The sequence below is a fragment of the Adiantum capillus-veneris genome, chromosome 17 (genome assembly GCF_014529385.1).
Source record: "Adiantum capillus-veneris isolate H3 chromosome 17, ASM1452938v2, whole genome shotgun sequence".
Classification (NCBI taxonomy): domain Eukaryota; kingdom Viridiplantae; phylum Streptophyta; class Polypodiopsida; order Polypodiales; family Pteridaceae; genus Adiantum; species Adiantum capillus-veneris.
Window position 1 is genome coordinate 17,109,149 of NC_140947.1, and position 15,344 is coordinate 17,124,492.

The 15,344-nt window shown below is 42.9% G+C and overlaps 1 protein-coding gene across 3 annotated transcripts; it reads right to left on the bottom strand.

The window, feature by feature from the left end:
- Positions 1–463: 463 nt before the first annotated feature.
- On the bottom strand, positions 464–7,617 carry LOC147436868 (uncharacterized). Of its 3 annotated transcripts, XM_086486264.1 has the most exons (15): positions 6,980–7,004; positions 6,823–6,829; positions 6,381–6,513; positions 5,655–5,735; positions 5,433–5,531; positions 5,134–5,334; positions 4,614–4,715; positions 4,383–4,451; positions 4,075–4,138; positions 3,796–3,999; positions 2,599–3,697; positions 2,317–2,482; positions 1,675–1,839; positions 1,437–1,589; positions 464–849 (listed from the first exon to the last, which is right to left on the bottom strand). In XM_086486264.1, the coding sequence occupies exons 1-15, from the start codon at positions 6,987–6,989 to the stop codon at positions 616–618; spliced, it is 2,787 nt and encodes a 928-aa protein (XP_086342390.1). In that variant the 5' UTR covers positions 6,990–7,004; the 3' UTR covers positions 464–615. The 3 variants fall into 3 exon arrangements, with proteins under 3 accessions (XP_086342390.1, XP_086342388.1, XP_086342389.1); XM_086486262.1 differs by having other exon boundaries at positions 4,075–4,141; positions 6,823–7,617; XM_086486263.1 differs by lacking the exons at positions 5,134–5,334; positions 5,433–5,531; positions 5,655–5,735; ... (1 more) ...; positions 6,823–6,829; positions 6,980–7,004 and adding an exon at positions 4,792–5,127 and having other exon boundaries at positions 4,075–4,141.
- Positions 7,618–15,344: the final 7,727 nt, after the last annotated feature.

Here is a 15,344-nt window from a genome sequence, read left to right on the forward strand (position 1 = left end):
TGAATGAATACTTGATGAGGTAGACAATGTTATACCACATCAACTATCTATTGACGAACTTTGATGCAAATTCATGAAATATCATAGGAAGACTGATGGAAATTTCATCGTGGTTAAGATTCATGGAGCTAAAAGCTAAATGCAAACAGGCTATATGCTTGTGACGGCCTCTAGCTTTGTCATGGGGTTACTACCATTACCAAGTCTGCATTGGATAAATGGCATGCACATACGCGCAACTTTCCCTTGCGCTTTCTTCATTTTGGAAGGCATAGCCGGAGGGAAGAAAGCTTTGGCGGAAGGCTTCTCCGACGTGAATGGGTTTTTCTTGCATGTTGCGGCTGCATCTATGAAGCTTTTGACACAGATAGATGGGAAGCAGAACGCAACGCAAACAGAAAAGCAGCAGGCGGATTCCCAAGAGAGGGATGCAACGCCAGGAAGGCGTCCTAAGACCTTCTGTGAGATATCATACATAAGTACAGGATGTGAATGGCATCGTATAGGGCCAGATGTAAGCGAATTACATACAAGTGTGCAGAAAAGCAAGCATAGAAAGACGCCCAAAATTCCAAAACTTGGAGGGAGGAGAGGAAGCTGCACATAAGAGACTCTTTATTTGTTTACGAGCTCCAACCAGAAGCTCGATGGGTAGGTCTCCATCTCCTTGGCCAAATTGCAGCACAACTGTTCAGCTTTCTCGTCGTGCCCACCTGCAAAATTGTGCACCCGGAATGCCAGCTGAAAGACCCTCCACAGCATTTGAAAGCTCCCCCTCAACTTGTTCATATCCTTGCTTGACAGGTACTCATCACCGATTGTTATACTCCCTTTAGTCCTCTGGCTTTCCTGGATGTTTACAAAGAAAAGTTTTCTATCAGTATATGATGTGCTTTGACACAGGTTTTAAAACTGGGGGTTTTATCCATGTGCACATTTCGATCTTAATAGTAAACGAGCATGCGCAGGCTCTTAAAAAGGGTTTTTGAATGGGCGTTTTCTTGACGAGCTTCCTCACATCATCCCAGCATGAGGGTTACTATTTATTATGAACAAACGTCCTGCATCCACAAGCACGTGTGCGTGTGTGTGTGTGTGTGTGTGTGTGTGTGTGAGAAAGAGAGAGAGAGAATGAAATGAAATGTTATATTAACGTCTTCAAAAGGCCATAGTGACCTATGAGACCAGAAAGTTACAAGGTGGTGGATCTGATACAAAGTTAAGAGTAACAAAATAACCTAACAACAATACAAAACAAAGATATATACTATGGGATCCTAGATTGGTCGATGTGTGTGTGTGTGTGTGTGTGTGTGTGTGTGTGTGTGTGAGAGAGAGAGAGAGAGAGAGAGAGAGAGAGAGAGAGAGAGAGAGAGAGAGAGAGAGAGAGCCTGCTGATACCAAATGCTTCACTTTCAAACAAGACGTATTCTGACCTTCATTGCTAATGCTAAGGATTTCGTGGAGAGCCCCACAACAGCTTCTTTGACCCGAATCATTATATCGAAGCTGAACATTATCTTTTGGTTATGGAACCTTGTAATGTCTTCATCCTTGGTTCTTTCAATCATCTCCACATCAGTCTTAACCTGAATGTTAAAATTTGGCACTGTCAGGTTTCTCATTAGATGATTCCTGCTTCCCTGTTAGTTGAGGTATCTGGTGGTCACATACCTTCTCAAAGAAATTCGTAATCTTGTCAAGGTTTTCGGACATGGGTGGTTCGACGCGCCAGTTCTCAATCTGATGTGCAAGCGAGCTCATTCTCAGGAACAAGGACGAAGCCGCCCTCACTGTCTCTAGTTTCTTTATTGGAAACCCTTCAAAACGAGCTAACACCTGCTGACAAGCAAGTAAATGCTGCCTAAATTGTGTGCATTAGTGGTTAGACAGGAAGCTCATGTATGGCCATGTGATTATGTCATGTTGGTGTTTGGATTCCAATTGCAAGCACTTACAACAATCTTAAGCTCATCAATCTCCTTTTGACACATTAATGGAATGAGTGGGTAGACGTGCATGCCCTGTGTTAAAGTTCAGTGTGTGGGTAGATGTGCATACCCTCATTATCCCTATAAGTATGATCAAATGCAAATGCACACAGTCAATCTATTAGGAGAGTATTTAAATGGTTCGGTGCTTGAGTGAAGAGTGAAGTAATGTCTTAGGTTTCTCTGTGCAGGAGCTTTGCGTCACATTCATTTCATTGTACAAATAAACAGCGAAGCTCGTTAATAGCATCACAAGCATGTCCATTCGAAACAGAACCATGACACACATGCATATAAATGTAATGCATATATTTCAGCACATTACCTGAGATTCATCTGTAAGCTGCTCTAGTCGTACTTCAATACTTTCTTGGAAACGCAACAGTTTCTGCATATCTCGCGTTTCGAATGACTCTAGCCCTGCTTTGATCTCCAAAATAGAAGCTGCATGCTTCTGAACATCATCCTCTATCTTTCTAAAGTATGAAGATCTGGTGCAAACAAAGGGAAGAAACTGCCAATGTTTGAAATCCTTTAGAGAAAGGAATCCCTGAAACAATTCATTATCACATTGGAACATTACAATTGTCTTAAGACTAATGCATACCTTCTTGTTATCTCAGCCAGAGCTTCAGCCATACCATCACGTGTGCCAGTAGCAGCAACAGATCGTCGCTGAATTGCACCATCAGCTAGGGGTGACTGGCTGTACTCTGCCCCATCCACCTTTCTTTTCATCCCCATGTAAAGTCTGCTTATGGTATTGGATTTCTTCAGCTTGGCAGTTTTGCAGCTCTGCAGTTTTCTTGCCCCATGCGATGGGGGCGGTGGAGGTGGAGGTGGGGGAGCCAATGCAGGGATGGGAGGGGTAGGGGTTGGGGCAGGAGGAGCAGAACCAGAGGGAGGGGCAGGGGCAGGTGCAGCGGCAGGGGCATGGCCATGGCCATGGGCAGGGGCAGGGGCAGGGGTAGCAGCAGCACACTGTGCAGAGGCAGGGGCAGGAGTGACTGCAGGAACACTTATGGGAAAAAGGGCCTGCAGGGACGGTGCCGCCGGTGACAATAAAGTGCATATTTTTGCTGGTAGAGATGTATCTCTCTGATTGCACAACACTACTGCATCAACGGGTTCCTTCTTGTTAGTCAAACAAGCCTTGACTTCACTCTCTTCTCTAGCGGCTTCGCTCTTTTTGGCCGCCCTACAGATAGACTCCAGGACCTTTGTAACACCACCCCCATTAGCCTGCCTTACCATGTTTGCAGTTCCAGGCTTCCTACTTTGTTGCAAATCTCTCTCATATAGCTCTGCCCAGCAGGCATCGAGAGACTCAGCTTGATTGTCGTGGCAACTCAGGAGAAGTGCTGACGATTTTTTCTTATCAAAGGAACCAGTAGCATCTGGCCAATTTACAGGGCTGACTCCTACATTTACATGATAGCTCGGGGCAGGTGCCTTCACCACTGTTTCCGGTAAAACAGAGGTAGGAGTGTCTCCTCCATCTGAAGATGGGGACATTGAAGCCGATTGCATGGATCTGGATAAAGTCTTAGAAATGAGAGAGTTACTGGTAATGGCTGAAGAGGGTGAGTCTTCTATATCTGAGATCTGGCAGTACGATGACAAAGGGCTGAAAGTTGTATCAACAGATTTTGTTACGCAGATCACATGTCTGTTGATATCCTCTAGCTTTTTCAGAATTTTTTGGCCTATGTAAGAGCAAATGGGAACACATGAGAACCAACATGGTGTTGTATTGTGATTAGGTAAAAACGTGCACAAAATGTAATCGTGCTTGAGGCCTTACTCAATTGCTCCAGCCTGGAAGCATCTTCAGAGTATTGTTTCGACTGTTTGTTAGTGTCCTTGGCCTTGTTACCAAATCTTGAGCTGGACCGCTTTTTAGTAAAGCCAAAAGAAGTAATTGGGTTTGCCAACTGAACACCAATATTGTCATCGGTAAATTTATCGAAGTCCATAAGCCCTTCCTTTGCAGCCTTGAATTCCAACTCTGAAAGGTTTTGACAGTCATCATCTTCAATCACAATCAAGAAGCTCCAAATTATCTCTCGAATATGGATATTACCTTGCAGTCGCATTTGAGCTGAGGTTTCTGAGCAAAGAAGATCCTTAAATCCCTTTCCTGTGTCCTGCTGAAATGCCAAATTGTCAGCTGGTTGATAATATACATGTGTGAGGATTCATTGTCTAGTCGAGCCTAGACATTATTGCAATAGACTCTGAATTCAGAGAGGCATAAACTGATACACTCTTCCACATTCAGATATGCAAGGGCTACTATATGAAACAAACTGATTAGGTTTGCTTCAAATCAGTTAAAACTGTGTCTACTTTCAGAGATATTGCAAATTTTGTGCAAATATCATCAGATACCTTGGAGGGAAAGGAATCCTGGCAAAAGTTCTCAATAGCACAAAGAGTTTGGTAAAATTTCTGTAGCCTCTGTTTTACAAAATGAACATGTTAGTGATGAATAGAGAATCTTTCTTTCAAAGGAAACCAAGCAACACATATTACGTGTAAGGCCATGCTGCATGAGACACTATGCTTTTACAATGACAGAGCAGACGACTACCAGACGTCTTACTTGTATGTTACACAGACCTGGAATATGGGTTTTGGTTCAGGCTTGAGGGGGTGAAATGGAACCGAGGATATCTTTTCTGGGCAGAGATTATGGAGTGCTTCAGTTGTACTTGCAAGCACCTGTGTGAGAACCCCAGAAAGAGTTAGGAGACTGCTTGACTAAGTTCAGATGAGGACTTTTATACATTATCACCACCATTGCTAGCAGATTCAACAATAGAAGTATAGGGCTAGGTCGCATGGGCATTTCGCAAGCTTCCAGCCATCTACCCTGCTGTCTTCACCAGCAGCTTCTCATCTAACCACACATAATTAGTAACTGCTGAAGAGGGGTGATATTTCTTGTCGTTTTTTGCTTCACCTGTTGGTAGCCAGCTGCCAGAGCAGGATTGCCGGAGGGCATCCCCCAACGACCTAGCCCATAGACTCTTTGTCAACAATAATTTTGGAATGCTTCTCTTCAGGAACCCTTAGAATGGTCCTCTTTGTGATGGTAGAGTCATATATGTAATGTGCAAGTAAGAAGCTTGATGCGCACCTCATCAAGGTCAGCAAATGTATCGCATGGAGGAAGCTTCAGCATCTCTCGAAGAACAGCCACTCTGTGACGGAGCTCTACAAGGACCACCAGACCTCCGACCCATCCATAGCCGCCAAGCCTGGCATTATCTAGGTCTTGTAAACGTGACATGTTCAGATTTAAGCGGGCCTGAAGTGGCATGTCCTTTGGTGCGATTACCTGACAACAGAGAATCTCAAATAAGGGAATTTGCCAACACACATCATTAAGCACTCAGGATGAATAAGCAATTGGGGAGCTCTCGCAGGCAGGGGTACCTGTAATGCAGTAGGTCCCAAGTATTCTTTTAGCCTGTTCTCGCTTTTGATCATCATGTCTTGAAGCGCCATTTTCCGCCTCAAGCCTTCTTCTAATGCCTGCAGCAACTCCATTTAGGCAGAGAATCCAATTGTAGCTACTAATCCAAAGGAGCTCCCATGCAAAAATCTCGCCTCAAACAAGTCCAGGAAAAGCAGCCTCTTATGGGGAGTTTAACTTACTCTCTCATAAATTTGGTCTACTGCAGCAGCGATCATCTGTCTCACTTCCTCAAGCTTGACGGTTTTATCTTCGCCTACATCCTGATAGTGCCAAATGGAAGCAATCAAAATATCAATGTCATGAACCTCAGTGCAAGAGTGAAGATCTTGTGCAAATAGATTTTTTTTCTTGTGTCAATTATAGAGGAACACAAGCAGCAAGTAATTTTTCACACCAAGGATGTCTTGCGGATCATTCTGGCATGGCAGGATCTGCAGTAACCGAAGGCAATGCTAAGGCTGCTCACACTACTATTCAGAAGAAAGGCTAGATCAGTTGAAACCAATGATAACACCATGCACCACAATTTGGTCTGGACTCTGGTCATAGCTCTTGCAAGAAAGTTGCGAATGGCAACCCTGGGTAACATTCTAGGCTATGATTTGTGACGACTACTAATGCTTCCAATAGATCCTTACATTACTTTTGGCAGGTACCTCTGCGCAGCTCATTATTTTTTGGCAAAATTAAGGCACATTGAAAGCTTTTTGAAAAGTGATTTAGAGGCTTTCTATAACATGTTAAGGTCCTACTCAATTTAACACAAGGAAGCATTGATTGCTGCTAAATCACAATTTTGAGACATTGACCATAGAAACAGATCAATGGTTTGAGCAGATAAATGTAAGTGATTCAAATGCCACAATTCTGCTTATGAAACTGAACATTAAGGTTGCAAATTGCACCTGCCATATGGATTGCAGTTCTGCTTGGCGGTCTCCTTTCAAGAAGGAGACCTCCTCCGAATATCTCTGTGAGTGGAAGAGTGACTTGAAGCGAGGAACTCGGGGTCCACATTGTCCAAGCACTGCCGCACACCTAGAGGACAAGGCATACAATATAAATAGAATTGCACATTCATTGTACCCTAAAATGTCTCTATTGCCGTCATCCACAAACAAGTGCAGGTAGATGATGTTTTGGTAACCTTTGAATTAGAGAGGCGCATGCTTAATTACTAGCAGACCACATGCTCAGCATTACCATTAAGTATTGCATTATGATGTATTCTCACAAAGGTGGCATTGAATGATGCACATTAGCACAGAAAGCTCATGCTGTTCTCAATTTTGCAATCACAATTTGATGCAGATGTCTCTAAACCAGTAAGACAGGCCTAAAACTCACATGTGAGCTGTTGTTTGTTAACTCTGTGAGTTGTCTCCAATGGAATATTTCACCAGCGTCTTGTCAGCTGCAAGCTTCGCAAGCTTCAGAATTGTGGGCCCTTTTATTGCTTAGCAATTCGAAGGCGAGGCTTGAGAGGGAGTGAAGCTAACAGAACAATGCAGCATGTAACCAGAAATGCAGAGGCGATGGAGCTGTTCAAGTTACAGCTTAAGCAAGATAACTCTCTCTCTCTCTCTCTCTCTCTCTCTCTCTCTCTCTCTCTCTCTCTCTCTCTCTCTCTCTCGTGTGGGATATCACTGTCGGCCTGTGTCACATTGTAGAGAGCTGGCTAGCCCAATCAGGACATGTTCTACAAGAGCTTCATACAACAGTCAAAAAAAGCCTCTCTCTCTCTCTCTCTCTCTCTCTCTCTCTCTCTCTCTCACAGTAAAAGCAGGAGGAGAAGGCGGTGTGGAGGTTGAGGTAGTGATTGCAAAGACGTGTGTGTGAGAGACTAGAGTGTGTGTGTGTGTGTGTGTGAGGATTCCTTTTAAGGTGCACCCGTGAAGGAGCCTGCATATGCAGACTGCAGTGTGCTCACACGATTGCGTGTGAGTGTTGGATTACACAAAGCAGATTATGACTACTCGCCAGACAAATCTGCTGTACGATGTTAACTCTTTGTGAGGGGGAAGCAGGGAGCTCGCTGCTGCGCTTGGCTGCTGAAGATGACGATGATCATGAAGCCCAGATTGACTTGGGCAGGGAGAGGGACTCGAGCCAAGAGCAAGCAGTATATGCAACTGCCCGAAAAGCAAGAAAGAGAATGCAGGTTATTAAGAGAGAGAGAGAGAGAGAGGTGAGCTTACAAATGGAGAGAGAGGAGAGACGAGTATTCTCTAGAGAGAGAAGAGAGGGGCAAGAGACACTAGCTGCCTGTGAGAGAGAGAGAGAGGGGCGGGGGAGTTTCAAATTTGCATGAGAAAAGTGCAAAGCTTTGTTTCTTGGCGTTCTTCCGCTGTGAGAGAGAAGAGAGAGAGGGGGGGGGCCCTTGGGGCTGTCTGAACCTTTTTCTTTCCATTTGTCGATGTGGGTCTCTTCTCTTTCTAATATCTATCAATCTTTATCTTTCTGTTCTCCCCATTCGAGTACGAATTATGGATTTTGCATCATGCCTCTCTCGAGTCTCCAGGCTCCCCCGCCCCCCCCCCCCTTCCAACAAAATCGCCATCTGTCCATCTCTTTCTCCTCCAGTGCGCGGTTTGCCATCTCTGTAGTAGCGTCATTACTCTCTCTCTCTCTCTCTCTCTCTCTCTCTCTCTCTCTCTAAAAAATTTTTGTTGGGTCTTTGGAAAATATGATTTGGGTTTTCGCTCCTCTTTCTAGAAGCTCTCTCTCTCTCTCTCTCTCTCTCTCTCTCTGTGTGCATAACTCGAGAGTCGAAAAGGCGTTCTCTCCCCTCTAATTGTGGCATGTGCCTTGAAGCTTGTAATGCCCTAGGCCTAGGCCAAGGGGGGACTGCTTGGGTTCTCGCTCCTCTCTTTCTAAAACTCTCTGGGATAACTCCCTCTCGAGTCTCGACTCCTCCGAGGGTCTCTGTTTCTCTCTCTCTAGAGTGGGGCGCTGGAATCTCTCTCTACAACTACAATGGCGGCATTGGGGGGTGTTGCTTGCTGCCAGGCTGCAATTAAATAATAAAGTTAAGGCAATACGAACGCCTTCAGACAGGACTCGAATATCGCGCTTTTTCAAAATAGGAGATCTTTTCACCCTTTTACCGCCCATTCTTCATTTATCTCCTTTTGTGTTAACTAACGGCTACCCTGCCCTTCATTTATCTCTTCGTCAGAATTTAAACTCTCAATTATTTTTCACACCTCGCCACGCCAATGCTAATCCATGGAGCGCCGGGCGGCTTCAAACTTTCTGGCATAAGAGGTCTTCTTACGATTTGTTTCTCCTTTAGGGCCTACATTGCTTGGAACGCCTTCTCCTAAGCTGGATAGTAGCGCTTTTTTGAATGCCTGATTTACAAAATAAAATCATGGCAAAGAAAAAGTTGTGGGATAGTCGCGATAGGTATCGCTCGAAAGTGCAATGTGGTTGGACCGCCCAAAAAGGTGGCTCCTGAATTGGATACTGGAGGTAATTGGATGCGTGTAAGAACATTGAAATGGGATCTGCAAGAAATTCGCTCAACTAGGGGAGAAGTCGATCAAGTAAAGGAAGGGGTATGTATGACCTTCACAAGCAATGGTAGAGGGCCCTTTATGTGTTTTGAACATTATAGCAGGGCTGAATTACATTATGCTCATGAAGCTCTATGTTCGGACGAAGTAGGAAGAAAAGTCTAAACACATTTTAGGGATGGGTTCAAAGAGCTAGGGATGTAGGCAAGTGAGCTTGATGAGTGCTCTCTAATTTTAGAGGGACTAGTATGTAACCCGCGTGTTGTTGCGGCGGCTAAGAAGAAGCAATCGTGGCCCTCTCCTCCCTCACCTTCCCCCAAAGATGGCAACATGTACATATATACATTAGTATGTGACCCGTGCATTTTTGTGGTCGTGAAGAAGTAATTGTGGCACTCTCCTCCCTCACCTTCTTTGAAGGTGGCAACATGTGTGTGTGTGTGTGTGTGTGTGTGTGTGTGTGTGTGTAAACACACACATACGCATGCATGTGCATTGACAGCGGCCTAGCCATGATCCTAGAACACGATTCACACAATCAAATGCACTCTTGTCAAATTTGATAATAGGATTTCCACAAACCTACTCTCTTTACCAACTCTCTCTCTCTCTCTCTCTCTCTCTCTCTCTCTCTCTCTCTCTCTCTCCTCTGTGATAAACTTGAACTACATTTGGAGTTGGTATGTGGATGGATTAACTTTGCCATAAGCAAGTGAGTCCCTCTCTATTTGTAGAAACATACTTAACCTTCGAGTTTTCCTTAGTCTCTCTCTCATGTATGCACGTCTTGTGTACGTGTGCGTACACACACTCATTGCAACAATCAACAACTCAGTGGGGGAGGGGAGGGGAGGGGTGGGGGGTAGCTCAATTGCTCGTGACACGTGGAGGTGTCAATTTTTCAAGAACTTTAAGAAAGAGTATAGGAGTGCCTCTTTCAAATAATTTTTGAAGAATTTAGAATATAAAACTACACAATTTGTTAAAATAAAAGCAATATTGGTCTTGAAAATTTTTCCTTTTTAAAAAATCCAAATATATCTTCAAAAGCCAAATTTGCATTGAGAAGCAAAATCCTCCTCAAATTTATCTTTTTTCTATGATTTACTTTAGTAGAGTAGAAAGTCTTTTGTCAAAAAAAAACAAAAAGTATGTTTTTTTATTTTTCATTGTCAAAAGGCTTTCATTCATACAGTCTTACCCTTCACTGACATACATACATACATACATACATATATATATATATATATATATATATATATATATATATATATATATATATATATATATATATACATACATATGTGTGTGTGTGTGTGTTTGTGTATGTGCGCACGCGCGTATACATATATATGGAAATATTTAAAGAGACAAAGAGAGAGAGTTTTTGTAGAGTGTGGTTTTGGTGGAATGGTGTATCTTTCAAGGTTGTTGTCATCCTCTCCCCATTTAACTTACCATGGACTTTCACTATATTTAAGAGAGGCTTTTCTTGTAGTTTTTGGTTTTTTTCATTTGCACATGTAGCTAGTTCTACTTGGTTCTCACAGTTCCAATTTGTTACTTTAGTTCCCTCATATTCATCATCATCTGGGCATCTCAGAGAATTTTCAAGTAATACGAATACACCTCTTTTGAGAGAGAGAGAGAGAGAGAGAGATAGATTGAATTATCGTCTACGGAGTCAAATATGACCTATGGGACCAAAAACAGGCATCAAAACGGTTGCGCATTAAGCGAAAGATGATGATACATATCAGATTTAGGATTTCAAAACTCCTGGATGATAGCTTTACCGCCTCGATAGACTGCCCATTTGCCTTGTTCGCGGGCTTCATGTACCTTCTTGAGCTCTTCACTTTTGTGTTTGAGTTGTAGCGGAGTGAGTTCTTCTGCAATCCAAAACTTGGTATCTTTGAGAAGTCGTGATTGTTGAAGAAGCTTGGGCCGACCTTCTCGACTTTTGAATTCAAGGATGGCGTGTCCACTTGGTATGGGCTTGTCAGGGCCTCTCGAAGTGATACAATCTATTGCGTTGTACTCGAGCTTGATCGGCTGGAGAGTTTCATTGAGGAAATTGATGCGCACCGAGAAGTCATTCTCAGCCATATCCCATGCTTGAGGTAGCCCACCAATGCGGACCTTGAGGGCATTTTCTTCTTGGAGTCGTCGTTCTTGAAGCTCTGCTGTCACACACGTCTTCACCTTCGCAATTGTTGCCGAGTGGGTTTCGATGGCCTCGGCTTCAACTTCTTTCACTTTGTTGGTGGCGAGATCGACCATGGAATCAAATCGTGTCTCGAGCTTGCTAAGGCAAGCTTTGAGGTCGCGATTCTCTTCCATGACCCGATCAAGGGCTGCTTGGAGGTGCTCGATTTGATCGGATTTGTTCAAGGCTACTAAAATGGTGGCAAAACTCGGCCGTGTTTTCGCAAGGGTCTTCGAGGTCGTCGTCTTTCCTATGGAAAGTTGTTTCTGTGTTAAGAAGCTCCTTAATGTCAAGCTTATGTGGGAGTCTGCTTCTGTGTAAGAGGCACCTCAAAGTCTGCTGGCACCAATTCCTTTCTATTGCCCACACGTAGTAGATTGGTTATCCAAATTCCCTTTTAAGGAACAAATCAGAGTCCCAGATTTATTGGAGGTAGAACTAATCTTCTTCTTCTTCTCTCTCTCTCTCTCTCTCTCTCTCTCTCTCTCTCTCTCTCTCTCTCTCTCTCTATATATATATATATATATATATATATATATATATATGTCACACACACACAACGTCTCTTTGCTCTCTTCTTCTTGTTGATTGGTTCACTCTTTTAGCACACACACACACACACACACACACATATATAGTGTATGTCACACACACACAACATCTCTTTGCTCTCTTCTTCTTGTTGATTGGCTCGCTCTTTTAACACACACACACACACACATGCATGTTCGTGCATTCATAGTGGCCTACCCATGATCTTAAAAGCAGATTCACACAAGCAAGTGCACTCTTGCCGAATCTGACAATGGCCTTTCCACAAACCTCCTCTCTTTACTCTCTCTCTCTCCCCTCCCCCCCCCCCCCAGGTGATAAACTTAAACTACATTTGGACCTGGCATGTGGTTTGCTTAACTTTGAGATAAGCAAGCGAGTCCCCCTCTATTCATAGAAACATACTCAACCTTTAAGTTTTCCTCTCTCTCTCTCTCTCTCTCTCTCTCTCTCTCTCTCTTGCGTGCTATACACGCTCATCGTAACAATCAACAACTCAGTGGGAGAGGGGATGGGATAGCACGTTTGCTTGCAACACGTGAAGGTGTCAAATTTTCAAGAACTTCAAGAAAGAGTATAGAGTGGCTGTTTAGAGTAATTTTGTAAAATTTAAAATACAATTACGAAATTTATTGATATAATATCAATATTCGTCATGAAAAAATCCCTTTGAAAAAAATATTCCAAATATATCTTCAAATTCAAAAGTCAAATTTGAATCGAGTAGTAAATTCCCATCCAATTTACCTTTTTTCTATGAGACATATTTAACATGATACATTTCCCCTCTTGTGTAGGTGAAAAGTCTTCTGGCAAAATAAAAGAAGTAAGTCTTTTGACTTTTCATTGTCAAAAAGATTGTCAAATGGTCATTCCAATAGTTTTACCCCTTCACTTTTGCACTTTAGATTAGATCTTTTGTATAAAAAAAGTTGAAGTGAACCAATGAGTGACTCTCTCGAAAACCCTCTAGGCTCTCCTTCCTTAAAAATTTTAAGCTGTATTATATATAGTATAGAAGTATAGAAGAGTACTAAGTTTTTTTACTTTTTGCCAAAACTTAGGCTTTTCATTTTCTACCATCATAGTACTTACTACTTACCTTTCACTTTTGCATTTCAAAACAAATGTTTCTTAAGGTTTTCTTCTAAATAAACTAGAGTGTGACATATGGATGCCCTCTCCTTCCTTGAAAATCGTAAGCTGCATTATATATAGTATAGATGTCTCTGCACAAGCAATAATATCAAGCCTTAGAGAACGTGCACTTAGCTCACACAAAGTTGTATTTTTAGGGTTAAAAATTGCAATGCTTTCCACAAGTTACAAGCAAACTCAGTGGAGGGTTCAGATCATTCAAAAGGCCAAGACTAAAAATAGGCCTCGACAATAACTATGGAGAACCATTCACTGGAGAGAATTTTTTTTTTTAATGAAAGTAGAAATTGATTAACAAATGCAAAAAAAAAAGAGTTACAATGAACCCACAGGTAAGAGATGGGTTAGCCCAAATCATCACATCAAGCCATGGCTTCCATCATAGTGAATCTAGAGGCTTGGTAGAACCTAGGCATGACAAACCTCCATTTTTGCCATCTTACACATTTTTGGAGGGTGGTGCTAGACTCAGACTCATATAAAAGAAGTGAGACCTTTTTACAGAGTTGAATGGCAAAAGACAAGAGGCTCCTTTTGAGGAGAGACAAGGGGTAGGAAACTCGGTGTTGGAAGACAGAGGCATTCCTCTTCAGCCATACATGCCATTGGACATCCCCTCTCCATATGTTCCATAGAGGAACATCCATGCCTTTGCAATTCCCCAACAGGAGGTCCTTATAATCCAAAACATTGAGAGAGAAGCGGGAGATTACTATCTGGAGTAGATTTAGGATTACTCTATTGTCTTTACAATTGAACCAGAGGTGATTACAATCCTCAATAGCTTCTTTACATCTGTTACAGTTTCCATTTCCCAGACTAGCCTTTAGACCTCTTTTTGCTGTCCATATACCTTGATGCATGAGTAGCCACATAAGAGTGCTTTGCTTGCTGGAACTTGCATAGGCCCAAAGACATCTGAACGTGTAGGTCCATTTAGTTTTCCAAATTCTGTTAAGCTTTTTCTTGAGGGGTTGCTCCACAATGCCTTTGGTAGTAAAATGTTTGTACATCAGAGAGGCAAGATGTGACACCTTGCTGTGGGTTGGAGAGCCTCTGGACGGCACAATGGATTTGGCCATGCACAGCTTTGCCCTCTGAACACACCAATTGGTATCTGTACATGAGATCCTGTACTCTCTTTGAAGGATGAGATGAGACTTCAGTTTACCCTGCTCCACCAAATCATTCCAGCTCAGCTATAAAACATTGTTGTCCTCTTCTCCCATAGTTAACATCAGCTTTACCTGCAAAAAATCCAAACCAAAAAGAGTCTAACAAGAAGGAAAAGTAGTTATACATAATTTTTTTGATGGGATTCCAATTGGCTTTGACAGTATTCCATGCTCTCCACATTCTACAAATTAACTTGGACCCATAAGGCACAATTTCCACAAGGGAGATTAAGATTTCTCTGAGATTTAGATTGCTCCAGGCTTTGTAGTGTTTCGGTTTGAATTTATGCATGTTTCTCTTCAACAGCAGTGCCCAGTAGTCCATAGATTCTGCAACTCTCCATATCCACTTTGCTGCTCACTGGAGAGAAAGTTGATTGCTTAAGATTTATACTTATTAGATTTACTGTTAGGAAATAAGACGTAGCTAAATAGATAATTGAGTAGATTACTTAATGGAGAGAGACAGATTTATATACACGAGATTATAAAGTAGAGAGAGAGAGAGAGTACACACAATATACGTGGTTCACCCAGTGTGGGCTACGTCCACGGGAAAGCAGTCACTCAATGGCTTTAGTACTTCAAAACAAGAAGTAGTTTACAAAGGGATTATACCCTTAATGGAGCTCCCGCCTTGCTTCACTCTCACCACCTCACACTCACCTTGTTGCATCAACTTCACACTATGAAATGTGTGTAGAAATGGCCTCCTTTTATAGGCCAAAAGGGCTGCCCTCTCTTATGAGAGACAGCCATGTGTAGCCGCCCTTGTGCGAATAAGTCCAAATCGGACCCTCCAATCCGCCCATGTGTGGCCGCCCTTGAGAAGACAAGTCCGCTTTTGAATTCGGCCACCGGCCATTGACTTCCGACCACTGGCCATCGGCCATTGACTACCGGCCACCGGCCAACCGACCGGTTATTTTCCGACCACTTTCCGGCCACCGTCCGGCCATAATATTCCGGCAAAAAAGAATATTCCGGTGAAAAAAAGTCTCAGGGGCCTCCGTCCCCGAGGCCTTCAAAGTTGCCCCTGATTCTTGTCCGTGAAAATTTTGGTTTCCGGTGAGTGATTTTCCTTCACGCACGATGGCTTCTCCTCATAATGGGGGCCTTACAAATGTGCGCTTTTACCACAGAAAATTACAAGGGTAAATCAGGCTCCATACTTAACAATCTCCCACTTGGAGACTGATCTCCAAACCAAACCTGTGACTGCTTTCCATTCTGGCTTCTTATCCTTGAATGCCAATT

Excerpts from the sequence above, each read along its gene's own strand:
- LOC147436868 (XM_086486264.1), bottom strand. Across the intron at positions 5,532-5,654 it reads TAGACCAAATTTATGAGAGA|GCATTAGAAGAAGGCTTGAG; the intron begins GTAAGTTAAACT and ends GAGTTGCTGCAG. Across the intron at positions 4,452-4,613 it reads AACCAAAACCCATATTCCAG|AGGCTACAGAAATTTTACCA; the intron begins GTCTGTGTAACA and ends TTTGTAAAACAG.